The sequence below is a fragment of the Nipponia nippon genome, unplaced genomic scaffold, assembly GCF_047370975.1.
Source record: "Nipponia nippon isolate SJK-2023a ecotype South Korea unplaced genomic scaffold, ASM4737097v1 scaffold_32, whole genome shotgun sequence".
Taxonomy (NCBI): Eukaryota; Metazoa; Chordata; class Aves; order Pelecaniformes; family Threskiornithidae; genus Nipponia; species Nipponia nippon.
The window spans coordinates 1,767,246-1,778,567 of record NW_028262350.1 but is presented as its reverse complement, the minus strand read 5'-3'; the positions used below and the strand labels follow the sequence as shown (position 1 = coordinate 1,778,567).

Here is an 11,322-nt window from a genome sequence, read left to right as displayed (position 1 = left end):
CAAGTTCAGAAAAGGTGCACTGAATCAACATACTAAAGCATTTTTAAAAACAAATTACTCTGTGCTAGTACATAAGAGAAAAAATAGATTGCTAAACTTTGGGTTGCAATTAAACTAACATATTTGATAGAGTGTATCATCTGTATCTGGTAAATTCTTTTTTGTAAAGTTTTGATGAGGTGTCCATCAAGGTTTCAGAAATAGCAGCTCTCTTCTAAAAACTTTTCATTTATTAATATGTTGAAAGCGTGAGAAAACTTAAGGCATCAGATGTTGATGTGAACTATCTGAAAAAATGAAGAAAAAATTCTCATAGTGCTTTCAGGAAAGTCCGTTCCTATGCAGAGCTCGTTAAGCACATGAGCAGATTTTGTCCCATGTCTTCATCTAATGACTTCACCAGCTTAGTGCTTTGAAACTTCAACAGTAAACATTGCTTCAGTATTTTTCTAAATTTAATTCTTTTAACAGCTATAGTAAACTCATGCTATGAGTCATTTGAGTTTCTAATTTTTACTGAGCAAGTTTTTTAATGTAATTTTAAGACTCTGATGATAGTAAAAACTAATACTTCAGTTTTTATCTGTCTTGGAAACAACTATACATTTATAACAGGCTGATTTGGTTTTTTTCCATCAAGGTATTTAGTCACTATGTAAGTAAACCCAAAATCCTGTACTTTGTAACTTACTGATTTTTATTAACACACACAGACACACACGCATTTGATAGTTTGTCATTTTTCAACCCTTCTGGGTTTCAGGGAGAATTAAGATTGGATTCTTTATGCAGTTTAATCTTTTAGCTTTGGCATCATCTCCAAGAAGCTCAGAGGCCGTCTCCTCTCTGCTGGTGCCATTTACAGCTTCTCTTCAATCTCTTTGACCTGAGAGGAGACAACCTGACCATCAACCACCTCTTCAACAATTGTCTTGATCTTCTTAATTTTACTTGATTCTGGTAATGAAATGGAACGGAGAATTAATTAAATGCAATGTACATTGACAGAATAATATTGCTGTAGTACTAGCAGCAACTCCACCAATGAGAAAATAGATAAAGGCATCTTTTCAATGCACAGTTACTGTAAAGTAAACTTCTGGGGTATACAGGATACGGTTTCTCTTCCTCTGAACGTCCTGTATATGTTACCAATACTACTATAGCGGACATTGTGTCGAATAACTCTCTATCCCTCCTGATAGTTTTGCCTCAGTTTAGCACAAGCTTGTAGATCTAAAACCTGGGAATAGTCTGTCTTACACTGAAATGGATATTTTTGCTATTAAACTACATACTTTATTTAGGAGCCTAGTCTCCCTGTGTAGTCATCGGAGAGCAGCAGATGCTTCTGAAGTCCTCCAGAGGGTAATTCAATAATTCTCTGTCATTCTCTCGGCTCTTTGGGGAGTCTGGGGTTTTACTTTGGGCACCTGAATTATATACCTGAAAACAGGCTTCGTATAATCCCTATAGGTTATTTATTCGTACAGTTGATTGCTTTCTTGATGTAAGATTCCATTTAATTATTTGCTCTGAAACTGTGTTGTTTTATATCAGGGCTACTTCGTTCTGTAACGTTTCAACAGGCAGCCATCAAAAAATAAGGGAGTTGGTGTGACATACCTTTTTCAAGCTCTGCTGTGGATACATCCGCTTGGAAATGTCTGTTCAAATTACAAATTAAAAAATATAAATATGTGGCACCTAACATATTGAAAAAACATCCTTGTACGTTTCCTGTACGTTTAATCAAGACCGGTAATGCCCTTTCATCGAGACATTTAACCAGGTGTTTAAATGAGTTTTCTCTGTTAAAGTAAAACTTGCTAAGCATAAGCTATAGGTGAAATTATTCTGCAGACTCATTTCTGCAATGCTATGACTTCAGCTCATGCAGATATGCCCAATCTAGTTCCCGAGCCAGAAGAGCTGAACAGGCAGAATCTTGGGGGGAAATACCACTCTCCGCTTGCCCCGCTTTCATAGATGTCTGCTCTTTTCACTACAGGATATGGGATACCGGACTACCTGAACATTTAGTGTCAGCTCACTTGCACCTCTTCAAATTTTGAAGTAGGTTGGCTACAAGTGACACAGGTAGAGCAGAGCATAATCCAGCGCAGGCTGCAAAACTTGCCATGGACTGCAAGAAAAGGTCAATATGCTCTTGCTGAGCGCCTGCTCTAGTGTGACTAGGTGCTGCGGTGTCCAAACCAGGTTAAAAAATCTGGCTGAGGTTAGCCCGGGCCTGCAGAAACTACAGTCATTACAGTCATGGACAGGTTGATGCAAAGTTGAATTACTGATGCTTATGGCGTGTGAACATCTATCCAGCTACTCAGCTCACAGGGAATAATGGTATATACCTATACATCGGCTGAGAGAGACAAACTCAGCTGACTTCCACAGCCGCTTCGGAAACTGAGCACGAACTGCAGCCTGCTCCGAATCTACAGTTGAGATCTACTGGGCAACAGACTTCCCCCCCGCCCCAAGCCAGTTGGAAAGTGGCAGATTTTACACTTTCACCTTCCGTGAACATAGACAGTATTTGCAGTGTTGTTCGCTGTCATACGAAAGTAAACCAACAAGCAAAGTGCGTGTATTTCCTCACCCGCTGTCCTCTCCTTCCAGCAGACGGCGGTACGTGGCGATCTCCATTTCCAAGCGAGTCTTGATATCCAGCAATATACTGTACTCGTTATTCTGACCCTCAGTGTCAGCTCGGAGTTGCCTCAGTTGAAGCTCTAAATTGGCAACTGCTTCCTGGATTTGGCTTAGCTGATAACTATAACGTGCTTCCGTTTCAGCCAGAGCATCTTCTAAAGACTTTTTCTGCAGCCGATGAAAAGAACAAGAGCTATGTTATTCAAGAGGATACAATTTTGTGTTAAAATGACATTTTGATTAAAAAGCCTCTCAGTTTCTAGATTTATCTGTGTAACTGTCTACTAAACACAGTCCTTATTTCGAGTACTCTGTGTTGTTTACCATGTTAAGCTGGGACTGTAGTTCTAGCTCCAGCCCCTGGAAGATCTGTCTCTGGCTGGTGATCTCTCTCCTTTGGGCTTGCAGCTGTTCAACGTTGATTGCCACTTCCTGGTTCAGTTCTGCTGTCTGAAACGCAGAAATGGAGGGACTGTGAACTGCAGCTAGACATGACTGAGGTTCTTGCTGACGTTTAAGTAATTGACCTTACCTGCTTTTCAAATTGTTCTTTGGCTTCTTGACGGTTCTTTTCTGCCATTTCTTCATATTGCCGTCTCATGTTTTCCATAATAGTTGCAAGATCAATACTTGGAGCAGCATCCACCTCTACAGTAACTGAGCCGCCCACCTGTTTGCGCAGTCTGTCCATGTCCTACAGCAATGAGGATTGCATTAGCACCAGCTACAGGGAACCTTCAATCCTCAATATTGGAAGCAAATTCAAAATCTACAGACACAGAAGTAATTCTTAACTAGCACCTCGGGGCAAGATAACTTAATCACCTTGTGTAAATACTGTTTAGTGCACCTTGTGTTGGACTTGATCTTAAAGGTCTTGTCCAAGCTAAACGATTCTATGATTCCATCTTAAAATATTTGATTATTTTGTAGCAATAAATGCTATATCATGGATGAACATATTGTAAAAAGATGGTTTCCTCAGGACCAGATCTATGGGATGAGTGTAGAAGTCATGGTTCCCATTTGTGTACTTTTGTGGCGTAGCAACTCCTAAACCACAAATTATTCTTAAAGAAAACCTTCACTCCTTAGTTTCTGGAGCTGTTCAGCCTTTGATGCCTTATAACTTGGATGTCAGTTAGTGCCACACACAGTTACGCTGCTTCCAGAAACAATACAAATGCTTCAGTCCTGCACAGCACAGTTTCAAGTGGGTGGCGAGGCTGGCTGTTTTTTTAGGTTGGATCTTTCTAATACAGTGCTTAAAGAAGATATTTTCTGCAATGTGAAAAGGAATTTACACTTTTGAAGTTGATAGTATGACACTAAGAGAAAGCTTGGGCATATGCCATCATTGAGATTTTGTTAGCATTTAACAGTCATTTTGACTTTGGGATTTCAGTTTGTGTCTTTACTTGAAATGGGGAAATAAACAATGGTTGTCTAAAATTGTTACCCTTGTAGGTCTTTGAAACTATAAATGTCACGCTAAAGGTGAGGTTTAGTTTGAGCTTAGACACCTAGGAGACACTCGGTACACATATCTGCCTTGTGGGTCTCTCTGCATGAGCCAGAGCTCCTGTTTCAACCAGTAGAGACCAGAGAGTGTCCCAGCTGACCAGCCAATAGGGGTTTGTTCCACGCTGAGCTGAATCACTCTCTAGGCTCTGTCTGTTTGATTGACTCTCTCAGTTGATCATAACAGAACCGTAGGCGCATTCACATAGATAATAAATGAATAGGTACCTAAATTTTGATGTGCTAATCTGGAGCTGAATCCCTCCGTAAGTGTAATATTCTTTCAGATTAACCATGAAGGTTTCATTATTCCTAGTGAGGCTGAGTTTACATATGCCACTTAACAAAAATCAGTGTTCAGCTGCTCTCACCTCCTCGTGGTTCTTCTTAAGAAAAGCTAGTTCTTCATTCATGCTTTCAATCTGTGACTCCAAATCGGTTTTCGTCATAGTCAAGTCATCATGAACTTGGAGCAGTCCGTTAATGTCGTTCTCGACACTTTGCCTGAGTAGGTGCTCATTCTCATACCTGTAAAATAAGGCTTGTTTTGTCACGATGAAAATGCAACTGTTTGATGTAGATGGTAGAATCAGTAACTACTACAGCCTTAGTTGTAAAATTTTTCTGTTTATTAAACTTTACATTAGAAAATGTTTAGTTCTCAGCTTTGATGCTAATAACTAGAAGCTTTCATGAATAAGAGGAGCATGAAAGAGAATTTCTGAAATGATCATGGAACTTACTTCAGTCTAAAATCATCAGCAGCCAGTTTGGCATTGTCAATCTGCAGGACAAGCTGTGAATTTTCCAGCTGTGCAGCAGCAATCTGAAAAGGAATGGTTGAAAAGGTATGAACCTTTGCACATAAATGCACACTTGATCCATTTCTGGAAATTAACACTGCATGTTGGCTTCATCTTGCTTAACTTTAGCTGTCTAGCAGTCATCTAGGTTTAAGCTAAATTCCCTTTGAAGTGCATAGAAGGGATTAGGGTTTTCCCAAAGACAAAATATTCTGTCATAAAATAGGTATATGAAATAGTTGGGATGAACTGCTCTCTGGAAGGGGTCTGCTTTCAAAGGATGGGAAGTAGAACTGGTGAAAAGGAAGAGGGGAAAGATTGAAGGAAGTTCACTGGAAACATAATTTGACACATCTGTCAGCTGATTGCTGTGGGAATATTTTATTGTTTATAGTGGTAATTTACTATTTCAAGTAGCGATCTATTATTTTTTCTGAGCATTTGGCAGTCCTTTCTAAAAAACCACTTTGAAATCCACAGATGCTAAACTATATTTAAATATGTAAATTAACAACAGTATTTTCACTAATTAAAACTACCTAAGGCAAACAGAATTCATTAATTTTGATTCAAAGATTTTTCATGTATGAGATTACTCACATCTGCAGACATATATCTAGTATTACAAATTATGTAAAATCTGTCACTAATTTGTATTTGATCAAAATAAAGCATTTATTTTTCTTAGCTGAGACAATTGCAATTTGGAAAACTACATTTTCTACAATAGATTATTATCTATCTCCCCAATAATTGCAATTCATATATTTATAGATGGCTATATGATATCTTACCTTATTTTGGAGATCTTCAATTGTTTTAAAGTATGAGCTATAGTCATGCCTTATATCTGTGGTGTTCTTCTCATACCACTCCTTGATCTGCTTTTCAATCAGGGAGTTTGCCTTTTCTAGAGAACGCACCTTCTCCAGATACGAAGCCAAACGGTCATTTAGATTTTGCATAGTTGATTTTTCATTGCCAGCGAGCACCACATCATTACCAGTAACATTAAGCTGGAAGTTCCCACCGAAGCCTTGTCCGTAGTTGGTTCTGCTAGATATGCGGGTGCCATAGCCCCCAGCTCCCCCATAGACGCTGGGTGCCTGAATATTTTGGATGGATGTTTTCCTGAAGGTTAAACCACTGACACTGGGTGCAGTACGTGGGGAGCGCGTGCTCGTACCCCACTGAAAGCTTTGGCTAGAGAACGCCATTTGTGTTCTTTGTCTCCTAAAGTGAACCAGCTAAGTCTCCACAGATAGAGAGCAGCTGAAGGACCGAGCGGTGCGCGCTCTGTAAACCTTTATACCGGCTTTCAAGGAGGAAGCACGTAGTGATAAACCCCACCTCTGTTGACACATCATGTAATTGGTGTCAGCACAAACAGCATACAGCATGTTGCCCCCTCGCCACATATAACGTAAAGGGGTTTTTGTCTGTTCGTCTGTGTTTGAGAAAAACTCCCCAGGTAGTTTGGCTTGCTTTGTTATTATTTTGAATAAAAGATAAAACACAAATAAACTGTTTAATCATTTATAACAGTATACCTGCAGCCATACTCTCTGTAGTCCTTTTGAACAAACAAGTAGATTCTTACCCCCATGTGCAGTGTATGAAATTAAAATGGGAGTTGACTATATGTGACAAGAGACTTAAAATATTTATATTTGCAATCAAGTATATATTTTTGTTGAGTAAGCCATAGTTTGGGCCTCAGGACAGTCTAGAACAGCGTAGAAATCATTAGAAAGGAGGCGTCTGTAACTACCACGTTAATTCATTTTATAGTAAGCACAAAACAATATTCACACTGTAATTGGAAAGTGAATGTTGTTGTAGTTAGCTTGCATTGAATATGCATTCATTTAGTATTAGCAAACTGTTACAAATTGAACTCTAGCTTTCAATACAGTTGAAATTAAGCAGAAAGAGTATGGCTTTGTCCATAAATAAAGTAACAGGAACAAGAATATTGGAAATCTTCATTGCCCACTTTATTTCACGTATGAGATGCCAAGGTCCATAGAGTGACAGGAGGCGTTGAGATTAAGCTCCCAGCACAACTAGCTCCCAGCCCTCCTGTGTGGCTGAAGTTAAAGCAGAACAAGTATCCCTCCTGCCTCGTCGGTGTTCCAGACAGAGAGACTACCAGCTAACGAGTTCCACTGCTGGGCGCTCTGTCGCAAAGCCCGGTGTTACGTTCATTTACAGGAAATCAGCTGCCTTTGGCCAGAAGAAACCCAACAATCCTACTTCTAATCGTACTGAGGTTCCTAAACTGACTGGTGTATGCTTTTGATACAGAAAATGCAGAGGTAAAATGGAAAGCGAGGGAAGAAGCTGACTGCTGAGGGGGTTATTAGTGCTGCAGGAAAGCAGGCAGCAGGTGTGCATTGGGCCAGTACGGAGGTGTAGTTCCTTGGGGCATTGCACTGACAGTACTTCAGTGTATTATTAATGTACAGCTAGTCAGGTAGAACAATTAACACATATTGCTTGTATTAGTGAAACCAGCTGCTGTACGTACTGATCTTCAACCTTCGGGCAAGGAAATTGGTGAGACACTAAGCTTTGGAGGCGTCAAACTGTACATTGGAAGCATCTTCAGGTTCCTGAGAACACCCAAGCTGGGATATTAGGGAATCAGTACTGCCAAGTTTTTTAAGTTACTGTGCTACAGATTAGTCTAAATCGTATTGGATCGAGGCATAGAGTTAAGCTGTCATACTTGGCTATTCTGAAAATACGCATCTTCCAAACCAAAGTGATCAGCGTTCAGGGCAGAACTTTTTTTGCAGGAGGATGCTGTAAATTGTCTTTGGACCTTGAACTTTTTTGGGTGTAACTGATAATGAAAAACATTTATGACAGTTGAAACCAAAGTACACTAGCCATATCATTTGGACTGTCACTATAGAAACCCAAGGTGGGTCATCTTTTGTTCATTAAAAATATTCAGACTGAGTAGGAATTGGTCGTGGTAGTAGGGCAGAGCTTACGCCTTTAAAGCTGCAAGAGGAATACAGCAAGAGATCCCACTACAGTTACATCTCTTGGCTATATATTTCACTGCCTAGATCTCTGGCAGTGTTTTATGATAGTCTATTTAAGAGTAAACATTCTGCTTTGTCTTCTTAGTATTTATTAAAATTAGTTTCCATGTCACCTTGATGGTATTTTTTCTGAACATCTCTTGAAGATTCCATTTTTTTCTTTTATTAAGCAAATGACAAAGGTTATTTGTTAGCTTTCATGTTTGCCCGTAAATGCAACAAGATGTCATGGAAGGTCTAGATTGGCTTTTGTGGGTCAAATTCCTAATCTTTGTATTCACAACTGTCCCACCTCCGTATGGAGAAGCAGCTACATAGTTTAAATATGAAAAGCTAATTGCATGTGTTGTTAATGTCAGGTGTTTGAAATTTACAGAAGCTGGACACTATTTAGAAATGTAAGAATAACATAAAAATATATTTATAATTGATAGAGAAATAAAAGTCACAGATACATAAAAATTTCTAAACTTTTCCCTAACTTCACCTTATACAGTGATCTGAATTAGAGTGGGCGTCAGGATTAGGTCAGACATTTGCCTTGTGCTCTGGCTCTGCTGCTGTAGGTCAAGCTGAACCTTCAACAATGATTTTTCTTCCAGAATCCTCTTGACTATTAAGCATAAGTGTGCGAGGCGTATGCAATCGGGAGCACAGAGCAATAGCATCGGGCAGACCTAGTCTGAAAAGATGCTGGGCTGAATTTTCTTAGCATTCTTTTTCTTTTCTTCTCCAAATTGTTTCCTGACAATTTCTCTGGTCTTATCATTTTATATGTGCTTCTATTCCAAAAAATAAGCTGGAATATTTGCAAGAGTATTTACTAAGATCAGGATAGGCATTGTTCATACCAGAGGTGGGTTTTGCTCCGACTTTTTGGTGCAATACAGGTTTTTTCAGGGAATCTGTCTTGCGTGGTTGTATAAATCACCGGAAACTGCGAGAGTGATCACCACAGACTGTATCTATACCAGTAAATGAAGCAAAGGCAGGGCCCGCAGACTGGCTGAAGGGCAGGTGGCTCGTCATGACTCACCTCTCCAAAGCTGTACAGCCGCCAGCTGGGAGCAGTCATCAGCCTCCACTACCCCTTGAACTATGCCCAGGTATTATCTGGAAGAATATGGGCTGCCTTCTTTTTATTTTTTTTTTTATTTTATTGATTGTAACAGTAAGTTATCGAAATAGATGTTGAGCAACCTAAAAGTATATTATCTGATATCTGCAGTTTTGATCAATGTTAAAGAAGTGCTGTTGGCGCTTTGCTGATGTTTTAGTTTAGCAGTGCAGTTTCCAGCTCGACTCGGCTGTGAAGGCTCTGTAGAGGACAGCCTGTGGATTCCTGTGTAACACTTCCTTTCCGTGACGTGCTCGGTCGGAATGGTCTGTGTATAGTCATAATAAAACACTCATCAATTGTTTGATTTCATGAAGGAACCTTACCTGTGTGACAGAAGTTTAATGTATATTATAGAGCAATGAAGATAAGTTATGCAGGGTTATGATAACACGGGCGTGCCATTTAGTATGACTCACCTTTACTAACCAGTCATGGGTAACCAGTCTTGAGAGTTCAAGGAAAAAAGACACACCCAGCTTTGGTTCTGCATTTATGCTGCCTTTAGGTGGAACATATGCTTTTATTTTGGCTGACGTAAAGATTTAAACAAAGAAAAGTCTTTTAGTTCAGTCTTTAGTGATGATCTGTTCTAGAAGAGAAACGCAATGCCCCTTTATTAGTCCCTGTAACTATGTTGCTGATCTCAGTTTGGATTTTGTGTCATAAGAATTTGAATGTGAAAGATCTCTTACAATACAGTCCTGAAAGGACTTCTGCCGTACAAAGTGCTTTCGAGGAAGAAGAATTCCCTGTTCAATATTCCAGCCATATTCCAGTATTCAGTATTTCTGTGTCTGAGAAATTCCCTTCCTTCTCTTCTTAACCTCTATGATTCTATGGTTCTAAGTTACTTCCTGATTTATGCCATACAACTGGCTTACGACCAAAGGAACAGTTGTAAGATGAACTTTCAGGAGAAAATCAGAGTCAACTTTTAATGTAGATGTGAGCCAGTAGCAGATTTTAAATTAAGATTTTTCTGAATGAGTGAAAAAAAGTACTTAGGGCAATTCTCCACCCTGAAAACAAACTATCTTTGCACCACTTGTTCATGTGAACGCTGCACCCTTGAAGACTGCTCTCTCCAAAGAGCCAGGAAAGATGTTTTGTGTTTCGCTGAATGTGGTAAGCCGAAGGAAAGGTCCAGGTGATGTCACTAACTCAGCTGGATTCACGGAGGCCCTGAATGTTTGCAGCACAAGATCTTACGCTGTCTTCCTCACATACATATTCTTCCTCATTTCCGTCTCCTTTTTATCTTTTGTCCCATGAAAATATCTTAATCATCAAATTGCTACACCTTATTTCTTTCTGCTTTGAGCTTTTGACCGGAGAGGTAAATTTAAAACATTACTTTAAATAGCACGACACTTAAAGAAGCGTCCCAGGTCTTGGAGTGGCGCAGAAGGCAATGTGTTGGTGACATCCTTCCCCAACCACAGGTTGAAAATGAAAGTCAGGAGCTGCCTTTCCTGTCTTAGCTGCTCTCCTCGAATAGAATCAGATTTCGGTGCCAACAATAACAGCTCCAGGCCATACAAATGAACCTTCGCTTTTTTCTCCCCTAAAAGTATCATTAATATCAGCTCTAATATAATCTAAAAGACCACCAGGCAGATGTTTTTCCCTTGTAAAAATTATGTGCAACTGAGGGGTCAGTGGAATGAGAAAACCATTAAGCTGGAGAATATTTCAGCTTACTGATTTTCTCAGTTCCATAATGCTGGAGTAGTTCAGCATCCATGAGAAAATATTGCATAGTTATATGATTCAGTAAGCAAATGCAATTTTCATGGCCCTGTGCAAATATATGCGCACACTGCTAGTACGCCATAAAAGACCTGCGCAAACACACTCTATTGAAGGTATTCACATTTGTGTAGATTTTTTTCACTAGCTTTTAAAAATAACAATCCTTGGGGTTTCAGGGACCTGACTTGTCTTACGCTTGGAACCCCCAAACCAGGAGAAAACCTCAATTTTTTTCCAAGGGTATAATTGCACTCATAACTGGCAAGAGTTGCCTGGGCAGTTGCACGACTGCAGCTTTTTGTTCGGGGAGCGCTCTGGTGAATCATCCTTTCAGTACACTCGGGTGGCCCCACGGCACCCCCTCTCCCAGGGCTTGTATAACCAAAAGCAAAGGGTGGGT

The 11,322-nt window shown here is 39.8% G+C and overlaps 1 protein-coding gene and 1 long non-coding RNA gene across 3 annotated transcripts in view; one reads left to right on the top strand and one right to left on the bottom strand.

Annotated features, from left to right (window-relative positions):
- Positions 1–11,322, top strand: part of LOC148054237 (uncharacterized) — a 170,353-nt gene that overhangs the window by 21,107 nt on the left and 137,924 nt on the right. The window lies entirely within an intron of this gene.
- Positions 860–6,211, bottom strand: LOC104009855 (keratin, type I cytoskeletal 20). 2 transcript variants are annotated; one of them, XM_087769900.1, is made up of 9 exons: positions 5,789–6,211; positions 4,935–5,017; positions 4,563–4,719; positions 3,203–3,364; positions 2,995–3,120; positions 2,618–2,838; positions 2,274–2,311; positions 2,186–2,202; positions 860–940 (listed from the first exon to the last, which is right to left on the bottom strand). In XM_087769900.1, exons 1-9 carry the CDS (start codon positions 6,209–6,211, stop codon positions 860–862), a joined length of 1,308 nt encoding a protein of 435 aa, XP_087626026.1. The 2 variants fall into 2 exon arrangements, with proteins under 2 accessions (XP_087626026.1, XP_009460163.1); XM_009461888.1 differs by lacking the exons at positions 2,186–2,202; positions 2,274–2,311 and adding an exon at positions 1,627–1,667 and having other exon boundaries at positions 860–957.